Consider the following 24,835-nt stretch of genomic DNA (forward strand, 5'->3'; position numbering starts at 1 on the left):
ACTGATGACTAGATGGCTCTAGTGTCTGCCAAGACTTTGTTTCCCTGGGGTGAGTGAGGCTCTACCCTGGGGCCTGCGATGCTTTCCCAGGACGTGCCAGCCCCACCCGGCCACCAATAGAGTCTAACCTCTGGGTTTCACCACACTTCCTCACCAACAATCTGCTCCTGAGCCTCACCCATCCTGAGGTTCAGTGGGATGAACTGGGCTCCCGAACCCAGGACCGGGCAAGGTGGCGAGCATGCGGAGCCCCTGCTCTCCCCACCCCCCGCCCCGTGGAGGAGGGCAAACCCGTGGGACACCATTCTGCTGGGCAGTGGGCAGGCAGCCCCGGACGGATCGCAGTCCTGCTGGCTGAAAGGAGCCGGACCACAAAGCTCTCTCCACTGCATGACTCCGTTCACACCGAGTTCTAGAAGATGAAGATTAACCCTCACGGAGAGAAAGCAGAGTAGTGGTTACTGGGGGTGGGGGCAGGGGGAGATCACCAAGGGCCACAAGGAAGCTTCAGGAATGATGACAGCATCACTACCCTGACTGGGGGATGGTTTCTGGGGTGTAGGTGTGTCACAACTCTCCCAACAGCACACTTCCTATATGTACAGTTTAGTACATCAACCTCAGTGAAGTTGTTACAAAGAAGCGGGGAGTGGGGAGAAAAAAAAGGACAGGAAGCCCAGGGTCAAAGAGTCACTCCTGGGCCCTAAGCACCAGGCGGCTTCCGGGTGTGACTTCCCAGCAGGCTTCCTCTCAGCCTTTCGAGGATTTCATCACCTGTTGTTTCCTGAAGAGCTGCCACTTATTTTTCTGTTATGTTTTCTGTTCATCTCACAGTATTTCCTTCCGTCTGGTCTCCTGTATCAAAATCCACTGCTCTGGGATCTCTCCTCACTCTGGAACATGTTCACTGAAAACCCACCTTCCCTGAGGCCCCTTGTTGCCCGTCACACAGGAAAGCGACCCAGCCAGGCTGTGGGTGGCTGCCCTGCCCACTCCTGTAGCCATAGCCACGTGAGGCTATTTACACTCAAACCAGGTACAATGAAGTGAAAATAAAAACTCATTCTCCAGTTGCACGAGCCACATCTGAAGTGCCAGCAGTCCCATGCGCTGTCGGTACTGCATCAGCATAAAATCACGACTCCATCACCTCAGCAGGTTGTGTTGGGCAAGAGGCTAGTCCATGGACTCAAAGCCTAGAAGGTCCTCGACCTCCACGACCTGAAGGGGCAAGTCAATGTGGCATGCACAGATGCCTAGCCTCTCTGGCATTTGAGAGCAGGAAGAAAGAACCAGAGGGGATGGCCCTGCCCGCAAAGCAGCCATGAGCAGTAGCCGTGGGGACCTGGGCACCAGGCACAGTGCAGGCAGCTCCATGGGGAGGGGCGGGAAGTGATGGTGGGGGGCCCACTGGAGTGGCGGCCGTTCCTCTTGGCAAGCACTTTTCAAGCCCCCAGCATCTGGATGTGTGCGGTGCAGTCCCCGTACCAGAGGCGAGGAGGCAGGTGCACACAGGAGCCAGCAAGAGATCCACGCAGTGGGAACAAATTGGGCCGGGCAGAGCAGTGGGACAGTGCGGGGAGCAGGGGCAGGCGGGCCTAGGGCCTCCTCAGAGCAGAGCCAGGCCTGGGATGGTTGACGCATTCGTGTCCAGGCAGGGGGCCCCCTCCATGAGGAGTCTCTTTTGCTGCCTGTCCAAAGTGGTCCTCGTCCCTCTTACTCCACCCTGTGCTCCATTTCTGTTAATGAGCAAGGGGCGGAGCAGGTGGGAGCAGGGAGCTGCCTGGGGTATTCACTCTGGCTGGGGAAGGGCTGGGAGGGTGCAGCTGAAGCCAGCAGGGCAGCAAAGGAGATGAAAAAAAGGCCCATTAAATCAAATATCGGGCCAGGAAAATGGCTGGACTCGGTGAGCGACTGGACACGGGAGGTGATGAGAAGGACTTTGCATGGAGCACGGAAAACAAATGCTGGGAAAACCAGAGCTTCTCAGCTGCTGCTGCCTCCCGGCCTGTTCACACCTTAACAGGGCACCCTCCTAACAAAGGGGAGCTTGAGAAAGGGACCCTCTCACACTTGTGTGCCCTCCCAGCACTCATGGCACAGAGTAAGGGTTTAGGGGCATCTAGAAGCGCTCAGGCTCTCCAATGGAGGCTTCCTGCCCAGCCTGCAGGCCCTGCACCTGGTCACACGGTCATGGGAGAGCCGAAGTGAGGGACGTCCTGCAGGATGACTGCTGGAGCCACAGACAGGCGCTGGTCTGAGGGGGCGGAGGAGGCCACACGGACACCCAGGGCCCCTGAGGGCTCAGCAGGGCGCCAGGGAGGCAGGGAGAGAGGGAGTGGGGTGGGAAAGCGTCCCCCTTTGGGAATCTGGATACAGAGTACTGCTTTGCAGCTTGTCTATGAATTATTCCAAAATGGAAAGTTTTAAACCTTAAAAATAAAAAACCAGATATTAAACTTCACATAGAAATCCAGTTTTGGAAGAATTAATGTGTTCCAGTTTTCAGCCCTGCTGTCTAACTGCCACCCCAGGGCTCAGAGAGCTGCAGGAAGAGCGGGTGCCTCCCATGTGCCCACTCAGGCCCGGAGACGCCTTTCTTTGCTGTCCTGCGCCTACTTGCTTTCATCTTTCAGGGGTGTTCCGAGGTACTCTGGTACATGTACGAGGGCCGCCATTCAGAGCGAACCAAGGGAGGCAGCTCTGGCCGCCGAATCGCAATGGCAATGGCTTCATTTACAGAAACAAACAATTTTTTGAAAAACTGCTCTTAATATCACAACACAGCGAAAGAAGAAGTTGCATATCCTGTCCAAGCAGTGATGAATTTACTATTCATAATGGGAAACACAAAGACAGATTTGTGGCTCCATGTGTTAATTCGCTTACTTAAACAAAGGCAAAATGATGACCTCTATAGAGAACGGCGGCTTCCCCCACCCGACTTAACCCTGTGGAGAACCACGGGGATCACCCCCACCCGCACAGCTTAGCCCTGTGAGAGAACAAGGGCTTCCCCCACCCAGCTCAATTCTACCCAAATGTTCATCAGTAAGTGGCTTACTTACATATGACTAGGAAATGACAGTTTGGGGTGACTCTCCCCCAGCTGAAAGCTTTCCTCACACAGCACCAAGTGGTGATGTGCCTCTGTGGATGTGTAGCACCCACGGATGTGTCTCTTCAGCAGAACACCCAGCTGCTTGTGAAAGTCGGGGGTCTTTCCTCTGGTGAGCCGGGCATGCGGTCTCCCCAAGGAGGAGGCTCCTTGCTGTCTGCGGCAATGGGGCAAAAACAGCCCTCTCGTGAGGATCTGTTTGCTCTCCAGCCGGACGAGTCAGCTGCCCAGTTCCAACCGTCTTTTGTATAGGGAAGGAACGTGGGGCATTTTAAAGGCAACGTTTACTGGATAAAGCTCCAGCATTTTTATAGTCTAGAAATTTAAGGAGTCAGCAGTGGGTCCATTTAGCTCTGCACGTTTGAGCAGGACTCACTGGCCCTGATTACAGGGACAAAACCACACACCATCAGACTGAGGTGCCCTTCTTGGTATCCCAGGCTGCCCTGCAAATCCATCAGCGGGCCCTTCCCTGACTCGGCCCCAGCGCCAGGCCGCAATTCTCCGGGCACATGACTTGCCACTTCTGGCAACTCACTTGCTTTACACAGGCTACACCGTGGCCTGAGGTGAAGCGTGAGCACCAAGCGTGCAGCTCCCAAGGGCAGGGCTGGTGCTTGAGCCTGCATATGTGGACTGGGCCAGACCCCTCTCCCAGACTGCACTCTCTCTAGCTACTGTCGCCCTATGGAATCAGCCATCCTGGGACCAGAGCGAACTCGCGCCCTCTCGCTGTGGTTATTATGGGCAGGCAGGGGACATGTGTTTACTCTGCACCCCACAGATTCCGGGGGCTGGAAGGCTGCAGGCAGCTCAGGTTACCCGGCTCTGACTAAGGCTTCCCGAGTGGAGTGGCGGGGCACTCAGGCGCCACTGCGTAACACAAATGTGCCAGTAGCCCGTGCCCTTCCCGCTCTGATGCTGTCAGACCCACATCTGTGGTCCCAATCCCTGCCTGGCCCACAGGGGCACAGTGGTCCTTTCCACAAAACCAAAATGAAGACCTGCTGGATTGAACAACTAAGCTACAGTGCCAAAACGGCTACAGTGTCTGGCCCTTGCCTTTGGCTGTAACATCACCTGAGGTCTTTCCAAGGGCGTGCTATCAGCTTCTGACCACAGCCCCCATGCTGGCCAGCCAAGCGTTGGCTGGCTTCACGGCTCTCTGCTCAGTAAGCTCTGTGGGGCACCTCTCAGCTGGGGCACTGGTGGGTCTCAGCCTCGAAGGGCTCTCCTCCCGACCACATACAGCCACCCACCAAGCTTAGCCCAGCAGAGTGTTAGTGGGAGGAGGCCAGAGGCACACGGGAAAGGCACAGAGAGCAGAGCAGAGGCCTGCCTGGGCAGAACTGGTCTTAAGCCAGAAGGCTGACCCCTCGCCTTATGGTTGCCCATCCCGATTTTCTCCTCTAGCTCCTTCTCTCGCCTATGTTGACCACACAGGAACAGCGTGAAAGGAAACCAAGCTACTCGAACCTCAGACATGAAATGGCCACTGAGACTCCTCACAGCAGTGGAGGGGGCGGGGGGAGCCCCAGCACTCCAGTCTTCCAGGACTGCAGCTCTGTGCTACCCCCCATGGCTGATGGGGAAGCCCAGGCCAGGGGTCAGGGTAGAATGGGTCCTGGCCTGGCCCCTCAGGGCGCATGACAGTGATGCAGCCCCCAGGCCCCTCCCCGACTCCTCAGGCAGCCCTGAACAACCCGATCCCATAAACTCTTCTGTCTCCTCAAACCTAGAGCTTTAAACCAGTTTCGGTGGAGCCTGGCACCGCGATCGACAGACAACTGACTCTTGACAGATGCACAAATCCCAGAAGCGAAATAAACCACGGTAAATAGAAATTACAAGGCACGGTTAATTTTTATAAATATCTTTAAAATAAACTAAGCCATAAACTGCCCTGGTTTGAGGAAAAGCCAAAATATTAAAACAGTCTTCTATTTCAATAGTACAGCCAAGAATGTATTAAGCTGAACTGAAAGGAATTCAGCTCATTTAATAAGAAACTTCCTATATGTAAAATCAAAGTACCACCCTCCGCCTAGAGTAACAGGAATGTGGCGGCTTAGAGAGCATCTTGGGCAACTGACTCATTTGACTTGTGGAAAATCAAAGCCCTGAGCAGGCAGGTGCCACGGCCAAGGTCACAGGCGGAGCAGGGACGGGGGCCCACGTCCCCGCGATGCTCCTGGGCTGGCACACAGTCGCTGCTGGACGTGTGGCGGTGAGTGGGTGCGCTGGCATCCCTACAATGCGCGGTTCTTCAACCGGTTCACGACATGATCTCCCGGCCATGGAAGATCCTAGAACATGATCAGATATTTCAAAATTCTACTTTTAACCCCTCAGAAGCTGGAGGGGAATTTCTCAGCCTTTTCCATATAAGCTAATCGTCTTCCCCACCGAGGGAATCCCAGGGCGAAGAAAAAAGCCTCTGGAAACCTGGCGGCTGTCGGCCGGCGCCAAAGGGGCGGCCTCACTGCAGCCTGAGCGATGCGCCCGGCCGGGCCCCGCAGCGGGGGCGACGCAGAGGCCCGCGGCCGCAACCCCTTTTCCGGGGGGGCTCGGAGCCGCAGCAGCCCAAGGCAGGGACCGGGCTCTGGGGACACTGGTTTGCGGAAAAACACCCGAAAGCGGAGAGACCCGGCACCCGGCGGGAGAGGCGGGTGCGGAGCGGGGGGCCCGGCCCAGGGCGGGCGCTGCCAGACCGCACGCTCGCCGGCGACTGGGGGCTCTGCCGGGGGCCGCGGCCCCCGGGCGGGCGCCGGGGCGGGTCCCCGGGCGCCCCGCGCGCCGGCCCACGCACCTCCTCGGCCTGCTTGCGCAGCGCCTTCTCCCGCTCGTACTGGGTGAGCAGCTGCTCGTTGTCCTCGCGCAGCAGCTCCAGCTCCACCTCGTGCTCCTGGTTCTCACTGAGCACCGAGTCCAGGTTCTCGAGCACGTTGACCACGAGCGGCATGAGCTCCTTGACCACCTCCTCGTCGTAGCAGTGGATGAGGCGCTCGAACTCGCGGTAGATGGAGCCGGCCAGGCCCGACACCCGCTCCGACATCACCGAGCCGGAGCAGTAGTCGTCCTGGTACACCACCACGCCGCCGCCCTCGTCCATCTGGATCTCCATCATCGTGGCCGCCAGCGCGGCCCGCCGTCCGCCGGCGCGCCCGCCCGCCCGCCCCTGGTCCGCAGGCCACGGCCTGTCGCCGCCGCCGCCGCCGCTGTCGTCGTCGCCTCAGGGATCAGCCGCCGCTGCTACTGCTGCTGCTGCTGCTGCTGAGGCTGCGCCCGTCACTCAGCGCCCGGAAGTCTCGCCTCCCGGAAGTCCCGCCCGTCGAGCTGACGGGGCGTTGCCCGTCCTCCCCGGAGCCCCGCCGGCCGCGCCGCTAGGGGTAGTGACGTAAGAGGAAGTGGATCCCCAGGCCGGAAGCTCGGTAGCGCCGGGCGGGGCCGCTTCCGGTTGGGCCGGGCTGTGGTCTCTTGTTTTCCGCGCGCCCCGCTGAGCCCCTTCGCCGGTTGAACCCCGGGGGTCGATCCCTGGCACGCTCCCAGCCGGTCCTTCCAGCGGGCGCAGGCGGTCGTCCCGTCCACCTCCACGCCCTGCGGCTTGCGTGCCTTCGCTTCCCGGTTTTACTTCAGCCAATTAATCTGCCCCATCTAGTTTTTAATTTCAACGGTTACATTTTAAATTTCCGGTTGTCCTATTTGATTTTTTCATATTCTGTCGGTTTTGCTAGGCTCTTATTTCTTCCACTTTCCGCCGCTTGTCTTAACTCCCTCCGGTTACCTCCCGTCTGTGGCCCTCCCGGGTCTGGTTCCGCAGCCCGTTGTTATGGTTGACGGCGGGGCCGCCTCTCCCTCTCTCCTGAACTAGTGTTCCCTGAATTTAGTACAAGGTCTGAATTTAAAACGAGTTGCTTTAGAGGATTTACCTTCTTTATTCTCTCAGCATCATCTGAGGACACCATGAACCCAAGATTTAATTCTGCGGGGCCACACAGGTAGTGTGAATTCCGATTAAACCCGAGGTGGCTTGATGCTGACGAATGCTCTGCCTCCTCCCCTTCACCTAGTGAGATGGTTCAGGGGCAGTTCATCCTTACAGTACATCCCCTCCTGACTAAATTTCACCACATTGATGCATTTCCATGCAGGTGATGCCGGAAATATGATTGCACGCATTTCCCCCTTGCAACCTGATTTGCTGTGTAAGGATGCTCATCCACCCAACTAAGACATAAACGGAGATTCAGATCATTTTTTAAATTCATTTTATTATCATTAATCTACAATTACATGAAGAACATTATGGTTACTAGACTCCCCCCTTCAAGTACCCCCCAAAAACCCCATTTACAGTCACTGTCCATCAGCGCAGTAAGATGCTGTAGACTCACTACTTGTCTTCTCTGTGTTGCGCAGCCCTCCCCGTGCCCCCCATTATACATGCTGATCGTAAGGCCCCTTTTCTTTTTCCCTGCCCTTATCCCTCCCTTCCCACCCCTCCTGCCCAATCCTTTTCCCTTTTGTGACCATTAGTCCATTCTTGGGTTCTGTGATTCTGCTGCTGTTTTGTTCCTTCAGTTTTTGCTTTGTTCTTATACTCCACAGATGAGTGTAATCATTTGGTACCTGTCTTATTTCACTGAGCATAATACCCTCTAGCTCCATCCATGTTGTTGCAAATGGTAGGGTTTGTTTTCTTCTTATGGCTGAATAATATTCCATTGTGTATATGTACCACATCTTCTTTATCCATTCATCTACTGATGGACACTTAGGTTGCTTCCATTTCTTGGCTATTGTAAATAGTGCAGCGATCAACATAGGGGTGCATCTGTCTTTTTCAAACTGGGCTGCTGCATTCTTATGGTAAATTCCTAAGAGTGGAGTTCCTGGGTCAAATGGTATTTCTATTTTTAGTTTTTTGAGGAACCTCCATACTGTTTTCCAGAATGGTTGAACTAATTTACATTCCCACCAGCAGTGTAGGAGGGTTCCCCTTTCTCCACAACCTCGCCAACATTTGTTGTTGTCTTTTGGATGGTAGCCCTCCTGACTGGTGTGAGGTGATATCTCATTGTGGGTTTAATTTGCATTTCTCTGGTAACTAGTGATGTGGAGCATCTTTTCGTGTGTCTGTTGGCCATCTGAATTTCTTCTTTGGAGAAGTGTCTGCTCATCTCCTCTGCCCATTTTTTAATTGGATTATTTGCTTTTTGTTTGTTGAGGTGCATGAGCTCTTTATATATTTTGGATGTCAACCCTTTTATCAGATCTGTCATTTATGAATATATTCTCCCATACTGTACGATGGCTTTTTATTCTATTGGTGGTGCCCTTTGCTGTACAGAAGCTTTTCAGCTTGATGTAGACCCACTTGTTCATTTTTGCTTTTGTTTTCCTTGCCCAGGGAGATAGGTTCATGAAGAAATTGCTCATGTTTATGTCCAAGAGATTTTTGCCTGTGTTTTTTTCTAAGAGTTTTATGGTTTCATGACTTACATTCAGGTCTTTGATCCATTTCAAATTTACTCTTGTGTACGGGGTTAGACAGTGATCCAGTTTCATTCTCTTACGTGTAGCTGTCCAGTTTTGCCAGCACCATCTGTTGAAGAGACTGTCATTTCCCCATTGTATGTCCATGGCTCCTTTATCAAATATTAATTGACCATATATGTTTGGGTTAATATCTGGAGTCTCTATTCTGTTCCACTGGTCTGTGGGTCTGTTCTTGTGCCAGTACCAAACTGTCTTGATTACTGTGGCTTTGTAGTAGAGCTTGAAGTTGGGGAGCGAGATTCCCCCCACTTTATTCTTCCTTCTCAGGATTGCTTTGGCTATTCGGGGTCTTTGGTGTTTCCATATGAATTTTTGAGCTATTTGTTCTAGTTCGTTGAAGAATGCTGTTGGTAATTTGATAGGGATTGCATCAAATCTGTATATTGCTTTGGGCAGGATGGCCATTTTGACGATATTAATTCTTCCTAGCCAAGAGCATGGGATGAGTTTCCATTTGTTAGTGTCCTCTTTAATTTCTCTTGAGTGTCTTATAGATTCAGATCATTTTGATCCTGACGTAATTATCCTCAATTACCATTTCCAAACCTGTAGAACAGCCTAATATTATCAACCTATTAGCAATGTTATGAAGATTAAGCCAACCAAAATGAAAGGGGGTTTAATACCATCTCCAACAAAGTAGTAAGCATGCAGAAACTTAATGGAGAAATGTTAGTTTCATATTCCCAACCTGAGGGTCCAGGAGAAAGGTGAATTGTGTAGTTTTTCTGGTGAGCACATTACAGGGAATGCTTGTGAAGGGTAGTGTTTAAGATTTATGCTTTAGACCTTTTCCAGAAACATGACCACACTGAATTCCTATAGTAGCAAATATAGTAGGGCAGCCACTACCGAGTGAGAGGCCAATGACCTGGCAATCAACTCTGTTTTCATTACTAACACGATTTATTAGTGAATTTGTTGCCTGAAATTGGTCAAAACGAAGTTTTAACATGATGATATGCTGGGTAATTCTTAATGTTTACTGAAGAATGCCAAGTAGTACACTCTTGAGAGCGCTAACTGAATCAGAACTCACATTTTAGTAAACAGATTTGTAAAGGTAATTTGGGATACACCTTTTTCTTGTTCTCATTACAAGACCCTAAAAGGTAAGATGGGTCTGTAGGTTTCAAAGGTTTTACTTTATAAGTATCTGCCCCAATGGCTGCTCATCACCTAGGTCCCTCCTGTAAATGTCCCTCATTTCTTCTTAAGTTGAACTTTCTGTAGCACTTTGTAGTCACACATTAAACAGGAATATTGCAATTGTGATCTCCAACGGTGCTAAGGATTAAGACTGAGTTCAGATGACTGGGTAACACAGGAGGTATATACATCCTTGCAAGGTCTGACATGTATATTCCGTCAAGAGCCAGTGTATTTCTGGACAAGGCCCAGGTCTTGAAGTGACAACCTTTTGATGTCTGCCATCCACTCCCTCATCCCAGTGTAGATGGAGCTATCTCTTGTCGTTTCAGATTCCGTCACTGCTTGACCTCTGGAGACAAGCAGGCTGTGACACTCATGTCTTTGCTTGCCTGAGGACAAAGCAGGTGCTACACATAGGTAATGGGGCGTTGCCAGCGTGTCAGCCCAGTTCTCGGGACATGGTGTGCACTCCCAAACACAAAGACCATGTCAGGGAACCCACGCGGGGCTCTTGCTGAAGTGCTGTTCTGGCCACTGGCCACCATCCGGCAGGCAGAGAGGTGTGGGGCCTCTCCAGACCAGTGGTCTGAGGTTCATCACTTGTAACCCACATGTGATATAAGACAAGTCTGTTTGTAGGACATAGGAAACTACCTAATATATGAGACATTCAATCTGTTTTCTCTACAGGATGTAAGTCTATTGGCAAATCTGAATAGCCTAGCACCTCATCGACTTCACTACCAGGCTTGCCACTTGCAAGTTTCAGAGCCAGCTTCTGAACCTTGAGTTCCTTCCTCAACAAGAAAAAAGAATCATTATCATTGACCCACAAAAACTGAAAAGGACACTCATATTCCCTTATTCTACTCAAACCTAAGCCAATGGTTTTCAAGTGAAAAAACTTGTAATCCATACCCTTTGAGAAGATTTAGGCATCCTCTAGCTAAATGAAAAAAAAAAAAAGGGCAACCCCTTCACCTGTGAAGAGATGGAGGGAAAGGGACAGGGCTCTGCCCTTAGAGAATGGATGGAAGTGTGCGCATGTGCACTCTCGTGTGCCCACACACACACACACACACACACACACGACAGGCAAAGACTCGAGCGCTGATCACTACGTTTAATTCAACTGTAATCCAACGCTGCCTCGTAAAAATGACACAATGTTCCTATCAGATCGCACTGTGATGTGAGTACGGGTTTGTTTTAGAGCTCTGGAAAAATGTTGGCACCAAATGCACATAAGTTTTAAAGCTTAATAAAGATACAGATGAGTAATTTCTCAATTCAGCGTAGAGGTTGAGAACATGGTGCTAAGAGTGAATGAATCTTCCAGACACAGGCACTCCCCAACACACGGCATTTTCAAAATCTGAACGGCCACCCCAACAGGCTCATCTCCCAGCGACCCGACTGCTCAGGTACTTGAAACTCACTCCCACAGCCACAGGAGGGGAAGGCACGGACAAGGTAAAGTGGGGCACGTGGCCCTGCTGCGGCTCTGGCCCCTGTGGGTGGTCTGTGAGGGCCGGCACAGCAATGCCAGGTTCTCGGCGATCTAACCTGGAATTCACACATCATCTTATACGTTAAAAAGCAAAACCAAAGCTAAATGACAGTAGTTCGCTCGCACCACTGGAACACTTTGTTAAGTTAAAGAAGGTCGTGTGTTCGGTTATGTGTGGGTGCATGGCTACCCACCATCTATGACATTTGAACTGGGAGAAAATGCACTGAATTCCAAATAAATTTACAAACGACCATTTGAACGTTTCTGAATGAGGATATAGTACTTGCTAGTCACACGGAGTTGTCTGTCCATGGTCAGCTGGGCCACTGAAGGGGAAAACCGTCTTTGGTTGACAGAGTGACGTGCAGATGCCCTCAGTGTGCTGGGCATGTGGAGCTTGGCAGGCAGCTCCTATAGGCACTATGGTGTCCAGGATGCTGTGAGTTTATTCTGCATTTTAATGCTGACATGTAGCACCTGGCATTAACTTTGTAGGCACTTCTGCTAACATTTGCCACCACCTAGACCCTCCCTCATGAACTGCTGTTTTTTTTAGCAGGAGTGAAGTATAGGAACTGAGACTGTAGCCCACAAGAGGCTGAGTGGCACAACCTGCTGCCTGACAGATGAAAGCACCACAACTCTTGCCAGCCTGTCATCTGTGCAGGCAGATATGGAATTGGCCAGTTGAGACTTGGCTGGCAAACTCCTTAACCTCCTGGGAACTGTGACTATGGCCCAGAGGTTCTGCAAAGCTTTATCATGCGTGGCCTAAGCAAATCTTCCTCTTTGGTGTAACTGAGCAACTGGCTTTTTTCTAGAAAGGTGTCAGAAACAGACCAAAGTCAACAGTCACTCACTTAAGCCTGGTATTCTAGAAGAGCAGACAGAAAGAGTTCAGACCAGGGAACCTAAGGTCCCAGGGCATCTCTTTCTCCCACTGCAGTGGGAACAGACAGACACAGAAAGGTTTACACAACCCCCTGCCTGCACATATCTGATGGGAGTTTTCAAGTCTTGCAGGAGTCAGTGGGCCTTGCAATAGGAAGAACTGTAGCTTGTGAAGGGAACTGCCCACATCATTGTTGAAAGCAGGGGCTGAGGCTTAAGGCTGAGAAACAAGGGGAACAATTCACAAGCAAACCCACCTGGGCAGAGACCAGCACCCCTGGGAATGGAAGGCAGTGACTATGGAAGATCTGGCCAAGGTTTGATGGCAGACATGGGGCACCTCAGAGATCAGAATACAAAAGCTGTATTATTGTAAAGCTTAAGACCTAGAACAACTTTCTGGTTTTTGTTGACCACTGCCAAGAAAAGCAATCTAGAGATTTCAAGAAAGGGGTGTGGGGCGATTCTCTGGGGTGGAGGTAAAAGAAGGTGGTGGGGTCAGCAGCCGAATCCTTAAGGCAGACACTGTACCCCCGAGGGGAACGGCTGGGGGACTGTCTGCAGACCCCCGGCAGTAGTGTTTCGGCTTAAAGCCCTGCTCCTCCGTCCCAGAGCCATGGACAGGTTGTTTTTGGTTTTAAGGCTTTAAACTCGGCAGTTAGTGAGTGTTAGATACCCGATCAGCTGGCAGCTCATGCACACAAGGATGTGGAGGGCCCCGCCCCTCAGGAACCGCGCACGAGTGTACCAGGGGACCGCGTTTCGTCCCACCAAGACCAGTCTCCCGGCAGCCTGGAAGGCAAGGTCCTCCTCAGCTCGCACGGTGCAAAGGAGCCTGAGCAGCGGCCTCAGACAAGCGACACCCCCCTCCCCACCCCCACTCCTTTGGGCTAAAAGAAACTACAATACGCGAAATCCTCTCTCCAGTTCCTTGTGTGGCTACAGGGGCAGCAGCAGCTTCTCTTAGTAGAAGGAGATGCTGGACTTGCCTCCGGGCGGGTTGAGGACTTTGTTGTGAGATCGGGGCCGCGGGCCCAAGCGGGGCTCGTGGCTGTCAGGCGCGGGCACGGGCTCCTGGGCGTGGTCGGCTCTCCTGGGGCTGCCTCTCTCACCTGGCTCTTCTCTGGGCGAGGTGCTCACGGCTGCGGGACAAAGCACGCCATTCCGTTAGAGGCCGCCCATCTCCTGAACAGGGAAGCCGTGCACAGGGGGAGCCTGCGGCACAGACCAGCTAGCAAGAAATGCACACAGCGAGAGGGAGAGAGGGTGCGCAGAGAGCCCCCCGTCTTGCACCAAGATGGCCCTGCTCTCGTACTGCAGCCAGAGGCTTTGGGTCCCTGCCCGTCACTACACACTAGTTCAGCTTCCAGAAGCGGACACTGTGGTCTGGGGCCCAGGCTGATTAGCACTGACAAGTGAAGAAAAGCCATGGTGGCCGGCTGCAAAACTTTCACCAGAAATAACAGCCATTTCCGCAGCCTTCTTCAGGTAGGAAACCCTCTCGGCGATAAGCAGGACCTTGCTTGCTTTCACCAGCTGGCTTAGAAGGGGCTTGTGAACATACCCCCGTGTCCTGGTGGGGAGGGGTGGGCGGGGGAGACACCTGCAGCTCTAGAGTGGAAGCACTTGAGGGGAGGGACAGGAAGCGGGCGCTTACCTTTGCGGCCTGACTTTGGGTCTCCTTCACACAAAAGCATGTGGTCCTGCAACAAGGCAAACCCAGGTCAGTGTGAGATTCAAAACCATCACCCTCTTTCAATCAGGGCACAGATGACTGGGGTCTATTAACTTCTAAGGATGTTTTTTATGACTGGCAATTCAGCCATAAGCAAGGAGAACAGCCGCGGGGCCCCAGCCGGTCTGCTGTGCACAGGGAACAGCGCTGCTCACTGCCATCCCGCCAGCCACGCTGCTCTCCCACCCGCAGTCCCTCCTTCCCCGTGGGGTGACCCTTCACTTCTCTGTAAATATTTCAACATGTGACTCTTAAAAATGTCCTTGAAGAAACAAAAACAATCATAATTCTCACCTGCAAAAATCAGTTGTTTAAATGTCTAACAGCTAGCCAAATTTTAAAACAGCACGTTTCCAAGGTTCATCCATGGTGTAGCATGTATCAGAAGTTTTATTCGTGTTTCTCCCATTTTATGTGTATAGCACACTGTTTACCCATTCATCTGTTCAGGGACACTTGGATTATCTCTACCTTTTGGCTGTTATGAATCATGCTGCTATTAAAAGAGGTGTACAAGTAGTCTTTTGAGCTCGTTTTCCATTTTTTGGGTTATCCATGTAAGAGTGGGATTACTGGATCACATGGCAAAGACTACATTCAGCTTTTCAGAACCTGCAAAACTATCTTTCAGAGGGTGCACCATCATATATTCCTACCAGCCACATGAGGGGGTCCAGTTTCGCCCCATTCCCGCCAACACTGGTTCCCCTGCCTTTTAAGTAGCCATCCTAGTGGGTGTGAAGTGGCATCTCATGGTGATTTGGGGCAGCGTTTCCCATAATGACTAAGGAGGGCGTGCATCTGTTCACGTGCTTATTGACCATCTGTCTTCCTTTGAGAGATGTCTGTTCAAGTCCACCGGCCATTTTTGATTCTGAGTTTTTGTTGTTGAGCTTTTAAGAGCTCTTCAAATAGTCTGGATTGTAAACTTCTACTAGATTATGTGATTAAAAAATAATTTCTCCCATGCTATGCACTGTCTTTTCATTCTTTACATAGTGTCTTTTTTGTTGTTGTTGTTTTTTGGGAGAGCAAGGTACAGGCTTTTATTTAGACATAAAGTGAAAGGACAGAGCTCCCGGCTCGCGCCAGGAGGGACAAGAGAGTCCTACATAGTGTCTTTTGATGCACAAAATTTTTAATTTCATGAAGTTCAGTTTAATTGTTGTAAATTTTGTGTTTTTGCTGTCATATTTAAAAAAATCATTGCTAAATCTAAGATCATAAAGATCTGAAGAACTGTATAGTTTCAAGCCCTTAAATTTAGGTCTTTGATCCATTTTTAGTTAACTTCTGTTTATGGCGTGAGGTAATAAACTTTTCAATTTTCCCCGCACCATTTGCTGAAGAGATCACTGTGGGTCACCACCCATAGATGATTCTGTTTCTATGGGAATTGTCTGCCTCCCTTGGAATCTGGTGCAGGCCGCAGCTCACTAAATCTAAACCGAGATCTGTTTCTTACCGCTACCCCCTCATCGCCTGGCACCAGGGACGACTTGCCCCAGCGACCTAGAGTAAAGCACGTCAATCACTGTGTCTAGAAACTTGTTAACCCACTCGAGAATGTGATGCCTGATCAATAAACATGAGAGGTGCCTTTCCAGCACCACTCTTGAGCTGGTGTGCCTCCGAGTCCCCTGGCTGGCCCACTCAGGTCCTCGATATCTCATCGCGTCGCCTCCTTTATCTGCGGGTTGGAGATGGGAGGAGGCCGACAGACCGTCCTTTCACCTTGAGCGACCCCGGCTCTCTTACGGAAGCACCCACCACAAGCCTCGGTGAGCGCGTCTGTCTCGGCTCTCCACTCATGCCTCATGCCAGGACCACACTTGCAATCACTGTAGGCTGAAGTTGGGGTGTGTGGGCCCTTCACCTTTGTTTCTCACTGTCAAGATGGTGTGGCTATTCAGGGTCCCTTGAGATTCCACAGGAATTTAGGATGGGTCTTCCCATTAAAAAACAAAGGATAAAAAAATCAAACATACGTGGTTGGGGCTTTGATTAGGACTGCACTGAGTCTCCTTAATTTCTAATCACCACCTCTCCCTCTGTTGATTCCCATGCAAATTCCTGGGTTTTGCATTATCTGATTGAATCCCGGAGAATCAGGCTTTGGTCCGATGCAAGCTAGGTTTTTTTAACAAGAATTCAAAGTGGGTCCATGAAGGACTTCTATCGGGAGGCCCATCAGTCTCGGTTGTGCCTCGTTCTGTGACGACAGCAGCCACCGTCCGCAAAGCGGGAGTCTGAGCTGTTAGGCGCCTTCCCTCCCAGGCCACGGAGGAGCCTGCCAGGGGCGCCGGCCCGAGGCCTGACGCTGCCCCTCACTCGGCAGTTCTCATCATGAGCTGGCCCTCTGGATGCTGCAAGCTGACAGATTAGATTTCAAAGAGTAGTGCTCTGAATACATCAACTCTAAATATTTGGGGAGTTTTCATCCAGTGTAGCTACTGTAAGTGCGACCACCATAAATAGTGAAATGTTATGAGATGACACGAGTGTATGTGCGATTTTATGAACACCCTCACTGCCCCTCGGCGCTGCAGAGGGCAGCAGCCCGCCTGACACCCTCAGACCGGCCTCCCTGGGCTGAGCCTTCACGAGCTGGGACCGCACCCCTCTGCCGGCTCAGGGCTCTGGGCTCCACGACCAAGGACTCGGCTTCCTAGTAACACGCCGGTGCCTCCCTGACCGTTTCAAAGACTTAGTTCAGCTTTTGTTTTCTCACTTTCCTTCTGCTACCCGAAAGGAGTCCATACCTTGGGTTTGTTGGGGTGTGCCAACGGTGAGGTGGCAGCCACTGGGGACCCAAAAATGTCACTGGTCTTCCCACCAGGTGGGTTCAAACGCTGTCGAGTCTGCACAGGCGACATTTCATCAAAGATGCCACTTCCTTTGCCCCCTGCAAGAGCAATTACAAGACTGGTGAGCAGCATGGAGCGGCCAGCTGCTCCTGTCCTCGGACAGCTCCTCTCACGGCCGCCAGAGCGCCAGCCCGGGGCCAGGGAGCAGGACAGGGTGACTGGGGCATGAGGATCCTTGAGGACCGACATCGTGTGCAGCCCCTTTATGGGGGACTGCCAGGCCTTCGCTCAGCCCTGAGCTGACCAGGCCTCTAGAGGTGAGACAATGAGTTGGCAAAAAACATCATTTTCTCTAGAATTTCCCAAACCCTGAGCTTTTCATACTTTCCTGTCAAATCTGCTTCATTAAACCCACAAAAAGTTAAGCAGATTAAAAGCAAACAACTGCTTCATTTTTAGGTCAGATTCCCCAAACTGAATAACATTCAAGGCAAACCTGTAATCTGGAAAATAACCTTTATTAGTCATTCTGACCTCACTCTGGCTGGATGTCAGCAAAGTAGACGTCAGCATCTCACGGTACCAACTAATGGCGATGCACACATCTAAGACTAACTCCTTATAAGCGGACAACCAGGGCACACGAAAAGTGAATGCCAATGTCAAGCAGCAAGAGGCCGCCACACAGTGCCTGCTGGCCTTCTCTTCGCCCAGCAAACACCTCGCGCCTCCTCCCACAGGGCGCCAAGGCTGCATGGAGGTGGGTGGGCCGCTGCAATGGGTTCCCTGGTGCACCAAGCCCTTCTTGCGGGAGGAAGACGATGCAGCCATTAAATAGCTGTGTGACCGCACACAAGTTCCTTGGCCTTTCTGTGCCCCGACTGCCTCGGAGCCGTGTGAGGGACCAACGACTCACCGTGACTCCTACGACAATCGCTTAGAACAATGCCGGGACACAAATGCCCAGTGCAGATGTCCACTGCATTTTCTAGGTACCGGTAACAAAACCTGCCTGGACATTCAGTGAGAAACGGTGCGGGGCAATCCACACAGCTTGGGGCACCATGATGCAGGGGGAGCTGCTCCTGTCTGCTCTATCTGACCAGACAAGTGGTTTCTCTACCCGCCGCAAAAAGCGGCTGCCTGAGGGGGTCTGTGCACACAGAAAGTGGGGTGCAGGGGCTCCAGGCTGCTGAACGTGTCCTCTGTATGGAGTTGTGTTTTTTTTTTTACTGTACTGTTTTCATGGCCCTCAGGACTGGCGAGCCCCTCCAGGACGCCGGGTGCTCTCACCGGCCTCCAGACCGTGTTCAGGGCCCCCGCCTCTGCAGTGGGTTCTAAAGTGAGCAGCCTTCTGGGAGTCTGTCTTCTGGGGACTCAGGGCGCGGCCTCAGTGGCTCTGCAGGATGATGCGTGTACACGGCTTCACGTTATTGCAAAAAAGCCCTGGGCCTCCGCAACAGACCCCACGCTGGGGACCCTGGACACGTGACATCAGCCTTCTTGTCTCCAGGTCCTCAATTCTAACAAGGCAATAAATAAGAGTGCCTGCTATGTTGGTACTGATGGCGCATCAGCGCAACGGTCTAGACCACAGAGCGGACACAAACTTCTGCTCAAAGCCATCTGCCTGCTTCCTGCACTGGGTCTGGTGCTTTACCCAAGTGAATTCTTTTAAAAATGTGCATTCAGCTTTTTTTTAAAAATGGGAGATAACTCAATTCAAAGTATTTGGCTAAAGACACTCCTTTTTAAAACTGTTAAACACACAAAAGTTCCCAAGACAATCATCACAAATAACAAAGCAGATGCTTCAGCAACTGCCCAGGGAGGGAAACTACCCCAGCTCCCAGAGACCCCGACCCCCATGCCCTTCCCCGTCACACTGGGGTCCCCATGTCTGAATTTCCTGGAAACACAAACTTCGTAATTGACAGTTTAGCCACATATGTCCCAACCCTAAATAATACGGTTCTATTCTTGACCTTTACACTGCAGGTCTATTATTCAACATTGTACCTCAATGATGAATTCAGCTTGGAAGAGGGAAAGGATGCTCAATTCACTCAAAACTGAAGAAAAGAAGTTCAAGATACACTTTTTCAAGAATCAAATTGCAGAAGGTAGACAGTCGGCGGTGTGGGGAGTGGGTAGCAAATGGCCCTCTGCAGACTAGTGAGAGGTTCCATCAGTGTTTTCACCTGATCCACAACTCCATTTCGATAATTTTACCCAACAGATCTTCCAGCTGAGAGCATGAGCTTGGGGTCAGGGAGGCTGACCCAAAGGTCGGTTCTGCCACCCACCAGCAGTGAGGCCTGGGCCACCTCTGAACCTCCAAGCCTGTCTCCTCCTCCGTACAGGGGTGACACTGCCTGTCCCCGGGGTGGAGGGAGGACAGAATGAACACCTGCCCCTAACACAGTCCCTGCAAACCTCAGCAATCCTGTGGGCCAATCATCACTGCAGGACAGGGAGAACAATCTGTGGAAGCTCCTACCAGGCCATCAGCAGCGCACACAGACTGTGTGACACAGGGCGTGGCCAGCCGCACACTCTGCCCTGCACACTCCTCAGTCAGGCCCCCTCACCAGGGGCCGTGCGACCCAGTCTACAAGACCCAAGAAACCAGAGCAGGAGTTCAGGTCTGGGGCGGTGGACGTGCCCTTTCCCCTTGAGAATTCGTCACAGATCTTCAAAGAGCTCTTGGCAGGAAAGGACCCAAACCCCCAATGGCAGGGCCTCGGCACGGCGGGGGGGCACACTGGCTGTCGTCACACCTAGTGTCTGAGCGCAGTGCAGAGGCCTCCCAACTCTGCTCGGGGAGCCCAGGCTGCTCACTGGCCCGTGAGCATGGGAGCATCATGTGCTCAGGAGGGACTGGCAGAGCGGCGCTGTCCCCGGCTGCCATACTCTCCAGGAGCCTGACAGCCCAGGGACAGCTCGACACACACTGCTGAGCCAGGGCCAGGCGCCCGTCGTTCTGCTATCGCTGGCACAAAGGACGGGACCACGCCTGGCCCTGTCCCCACGAGGAAGTCACTCCCTTACCTGCTTCCCTCCTGTAACTTCAAAACACTAACCCTCCCCTATGCCGACAGTAACTAAACCCAAACCCAGCTTTTGAATGTACCACTTCTGTGCACCCAGGACTGTGGCAGGTGGGGGCCGTTCTGACTGCGGCTCCGCCTGACGTATCTTCTGTCTGAGATACTGGGTCCTGTGCCTGGCCTCTCAGATCAAGTGTGGAACCAACCTTGCTTTCCCTCCTGGACACAGACGGGGGACAGCACCTCAGGCACCTGTCAACGCCCACTCGCTCCACTGACTGTCTATCCACAGACCCGTGTCTCTCAGCTTCTCTCCCACTCTGGCTACTAGGTGGGTGGTGGAGGCCTCGGCAGACAAGGCTAGACCAAGACATCCTTCTCGGAGCTTCAATCCCACTGACAATCTGATTAAAAATACTCTCCCTAGGAAAAACACTTAAATTTGCACACAATTCCAGGAATCTTGAGGGGTCCATGGGACCTGGGAAAACGCGCACCCCATCCTCTGCCTGTCCTTAGTGTCTGTACCTGGCCAGGGCCCACAGACAGGCGAGACAGGGTTCAAAAACAACCGAGCCGCCTTTAGGACAGAAAGTCAGGATAAGACCACTCCCACATTCTAGGACGCTAATGGCAAGGGGTGTCCTGTGCAGAAAGTATATCAATATAAAGAAACAGGAAACTATCAGAATAGCAGCATAAAAGAAAACAGGTAGAGGCCAGAGCATCAAGATTCACAAAGGCCCGTACCTGGGGGGTTGGTCCTCTTAGGTATGTTCTGAGGTTCTTCAGTTGGTCCAAAAATATTAGATGCCATCCTATTGGGCCTGCTTGATGGAGCAGCTTCTTCCGGACTTCCAAAAAGACTGCTCGATTCTCCTCCCGGGGGCTTCATGGCCCTACGAGCACAGAGCAAGTGTGAGTCACTGACGGCCGACCCGGCAGCCACTGTCCAGACTGTACAGTGCAACCAGGTAGCACAGATGTACTTTAACATCTACAGAAAAATCACTTTGCAACTGTTTAATACCAGCATGGCTAGTTTACAGACAGCCACAGAGCAGGCCTCCTTTATTACCCGTAAGGTTCCCTTAAAAGCTTTCTCCTGCCAAAAAAAACCTCCAGAAATGTATATATTTTGGAATTATTCTTGTGACCTCTCAAAAGTAAAATTAGTTTCCCTAAAACAGGCAAATTGAGCCACATCCAGAAGAGCTTAATACTAATTTTAATTATACAGCCGACCCTTGAACAACAGGGGTTTGAACTGCATGGGTTCACTTATACGCAGATGTTTCTCAATAAATTTTGTATTGGAAAAATTTTAGAGACTTGCAACAATTTGAAGAAACACCTTATTTTCTCTAGCTTACTTTATCCTAAGACTATATAACACATATTATGAAGTATGTGCTGATTGACTGTTATCAGTAAGCCTTCCAGTCAACAACAGGCTTGTTCATAGTTAAGTCTGGGGGGACTCGAAGGTATACGTGGATTTTCAAGTGAGCCGGAGGTCGGTGTCTGTGACCCTCACTTCGTTCAAGGGTCAACGGCACTCTCATCCATTTTAGAGGGCAGGCAGCATGCCAGCCTTGGTCTGGACAGAGACCTGCGGGCAGGCCACACCACCGCAGCGTCCCTGCGGGCAGGCCACACCACCGCAGCGGCTGAGACGCAACCGGCAGGCCAAGTCCCCGTCCGCTGGGAAGGATGAGAAGGAGGACGCCTGCTCGGCAGTTAGCGTTTCCCTAAGGATTCGATGAAGGAAAAAAATCACTTCGACTTACGAAAAAAGTGTATCACAAAAAAGTAACCAATAACCGGACTTAAATCAGGAAGGGCTTAATAAGCCCTCAGGTCACAACTTTGGTGAATGGGGCAAGGCTGACCTCTGCACCCATGTACACCACACAGCCCTGGTCACGATGGCATCTCCGTATTCTTGGTGGTAAGTCTTGGTAGGTCTAAGGGGCACGGGTCTCCACAGTCAGCTCTTTGAAAACAAGGATGGAGGTCTGCCATCTTCAGAACTGCACTGAATTTAACATCAGTCTCATGCCCATATGTGTTAAAATGCCTATTTTATTGACTTATCTGAAACATGGCTCATCTCTCGGACCCTCAACTCCCTCAAATTATCAGGTCAGATTCATCTGGATTCGAAGCTCTCAGGACTCTCCTGACTCACATTCCACATCCCTGGGGTCTCCCCAGCCTCTCACCCTGCTTCAGTTCAATCCACATGTCCCCTGAGTACCCATCACTGGCACGTCTGACAGGACCTGTGGCTGAAGATGGCTAAGCACAAGCCCTTGGCCCGGAGAAGCTCCCGGTGTGCTGGCAAAACTAGAGCTGTGTGCAGCTGCATTCTCAGCATTCCGTGTTTGTCAGTGACGCCACACAGGCACCGAGTGTTACAACCCCAGCGACATCCATGCAGGAGGCAAGCCCACGAGTCTGTGGTCTCTGTGTGCGAAGGGCACCATCAGGCACAGCCCGTTACGTGACATGACCAAACGTTAATCTCGGGTGGTGAAGTACAGTGTTTATAGTATTATTCTGTGCACTGTTCAGAATTTTATTTTACTTTTCTTTGAAAAACAGGAGAGAAAAGGACAGTGCTGCCCAAAAACATTATAGCAGAGAGATCACTGTGCATAAAGCATGCTGCCAGGGAAGGGGCGGCGACCCGCCCCACTGCAGAGAGTGGGGTTGGCACCAGGACTTCACAGCCTTGCGGCTGTCATGCACAGCACATCAGGTCTCACACAAATGGTACTGAGAGTTAAATTGACATTTTGATGAAAACAGAACCCACAACAATGGCTCAATGCAGCCTTTGAGGCTCACTAGCCAGGGCAGCTGTCTGACACCAACTCCAGACAGGCTGAATGTCGGTGAGCTCAGACATTTTGAAGACAAATTCACCATGTGGGCATGCTTCCCAATTATTATTTTCTGTTTGTAGTACCCCCTCGACCTATTTCAATAAAGACACTCCAGGTACACAAGAGAATTAAGGGGCAGGTAACAAGAAAAGCCAAAGACACAGCTCAAGTGGACTACTGCACCGGGAGAGGCAGAGGTTAACAGATATGGCGGCCTGGGGGATCGCCATGCTCCCAACCCTCCCAATAGCCTGACCCTGTGTTTCAGGGAAGCTTTGGGGACTGGTCAGGCTTGGAGAGAAGCAGCAGAGAATAACCCTGGATTAAAGTCTTTACAAATACACGTTTTACAGAAGACAGACATCAGATTAATGATGGCTAATGCATAATGCTTTTATAGGTCAAAATCTCATAAGAAAATCCCCCAGTCACAAAACAAGAGGTAGGGTCAAGAGAGGAAAATCTGGCTGGGTAAATACTCTTACAGCTGCCCTGATTCCCTCCCTCCACAGCCAAATAAAATGTGGACCTTGTCAGGCCTGTCTGCCTGATCGGTTCCTCTAAGACAGCTGTCAGAAACTTCCAATTACAGTGAATCTTCCAATCAGGAAGATGACTTTTCCTTCTTCAGTGTTCTAAAAGGAAGATTTCTTTCTCCCTTCCTTAATATCCCCCAAAGAGGAGTGCAGTATTACTTTAGAGAGCCAGCACTGCAGCTGACTTCTGAACCTTGAACACCAGTCGAGGTCAGTATTACTCATGGCGTTATTGTCCACTGGGCAGTGCCGATCAGTGTAAATGAGGAGGGCACGTATGTAACGCACACAGCTGGGAAAGCGCTGGGAAGCGGCCCCTGCCCAGCTGGTGGGGGTGGTGCAGAACAGCGGTCGTCAGGCCCAGAAACTCATTCATCCTGAGCTCTCCAAGGCAAACTTCCGGCCCCACGTCAGTACAACTAGATGGGAGCGATTCTGTGGATTAGGGGTGAATTGTTCGGCTAGCTCTATTACTGGATTACCCACCTCCCCCAAATTCACAGAGTTTTAGCGAGCGAAAACATTCTCTCACTTAGCATTTCTTCTATACAGCGCTTGCCACAACAGCCATCACGCATACTGTCTGTCTGCTGCTTCTCCGGGGAGGCTAGGCCACAGAAGAGGTCACAACACACCCTAGGACACCTCAGACCCAAACGCAACGCAGGCTGATTCCCACCGGTATGGCAAGACTTCTGACCTGGGTCCCCAGGTGCGGGTAAAGGGGAGGCCCCACCCGGGTCCCGGGCTCAGGGATTAGGGGAGGGGGCACCTGGGTCCCCGGATGCTGGCTGGGGTGGCCCCCAGCACCCTGGCCGTCCCCAGGCACCGTCGGCAAGCGCCCAGCGCTGCACCAGCTCCGGAGGCGGTCCCCCGGCCCGCACACACCCGCACTGTCCTGGGCTCCTGGCTGCGCCCGCCCGAGGCAAAGCCGCGGGCCCGTGGGCTCGGGGCGCTCTGGACGAAGAGCGCGGGAAGGAAGCCTCTGGCCTGCCGCCGGGACCCGGCGCGGGGAACACGGCTCGCGTCGCCCCCACCTCCGGCAGCGACTGGGGTCTCCTGCCTCCCGCCTCCCGCTTCCCGCCGCACCTAGAAGCGCCACGGCCGCCCTCCCGCTCTGGAACCTGGAACATGTCGCCACCGGTCGCGCCTCTACTCCAGTCGCGCCGCGCGGCAGCGCACAGCCCGGCACAGCCCGACGCCCACCGGCCCGCGCCTATTGGGCGCCGCAGCCTCCAGTCACGCCGCCGTAGCCTATCATGACTCCGGATCCCGCCCCGACAAGGTGGCTAATGGAGGCCAGCCCGCGTCGCCGCCGATTGGCGGGCACAAGTGCCGCTCAGGCGGCAGGTACGAACGTTGGGCAACAGGCCGTGAGGGCGGGGCTGCAGAAGGAAGCTCCGCCGGGGGGCCGTCCTTGTCCCTGGTCCCGCCCACCTCCGACCTAAAAATGACCACCTGCAGGGGATCTGTGGCCGGGCGGTGGCTGAGCGCTCACCTGGCGAGCCACTCGAGCTGTCTTTCAAGCACACAGTTAAAAAGAGGCAAAAACGGTAATTATTAGATCAAGTATTAGTATGTAT

General features: G+C 52.3%; 2 protein-coding genes across 7 annotated transcripts in view; both read right to left on the reverse strand.

The window, feature by feature from the left end:
- MAPK8IP3 (mitogen-activated protein kinase 8 interacting protein 3) overlaps positions 1 to 6,364 on the reverse strand; it is a 44,329-nt gene extending 37,965 nt beyond the window's left edge. For 4 of the 6 annotated variants that reach the window (XM_037005793.2, XM_037005790.2, XM_037005792.2 and 1 more), the window contains exon 1: positions 5,928 to 6,361. In XM_037005793.2, coding sequence (XP_036861688.2) covers positions 5,928 to 6,245 — 318 coding nt within the window. In that variant the 5' untranslated portion in view covers positions 6,246 to 6,361. Of the gene's footprint in view, positions 1 to 5,927 lie in introns of all 6 variants that reach the window. The other 2 variants (XR_012121814.1, XM_037005789.2) reach the window with 2 other exon arrangements.
- Positions 6,365 to 10,932: 4,568 nt separating this feature from the next.
- JPT2 (Jupiter microtubule associated homolog 2) lies at positions 10,933 to 24,497 on the reverse strand. Its single transcript, XM_073214380.1, has 5 exons — positions 24,342 to 24,497; positions 20,576 to 20,724; positions 16,731 to 16,873; positions 13,891 to 13,936; positions 10,933 to 13,375 (listed from the first exon to the last, which is right to left on the reverse strand). The coding sequence occupies exons 1-5, from the start codon at positions 24,383 to 24,385 to the stop codon at positions 13,197 to 13,199; spliced, it is 561 nt and encodes a 186-aa protein (XP_073070481.1). The 5' UTR covers positions 24,386 to 24,497; the 3' UTR covers positions 10,933 to 13,196.
- Between the last annotated feature and the right edge of the window lie 338 nt (positions 24,498 to 24,835).

Source organism: Manis javanica, chromosome 10 (assembly GCF_040802235.1).
Source record: "Manis javanica isolate MJ-LG chromosome 10, MJ_LKY, whole genome shotgun sequence".
In the NCBI taxonomy this organism is placed as follows: domain Eukaryota; kingdom Metazoa; phylum Chordata; class Mammalia; order Pholidota; family Manidae; genus Manis; species Manis javanica.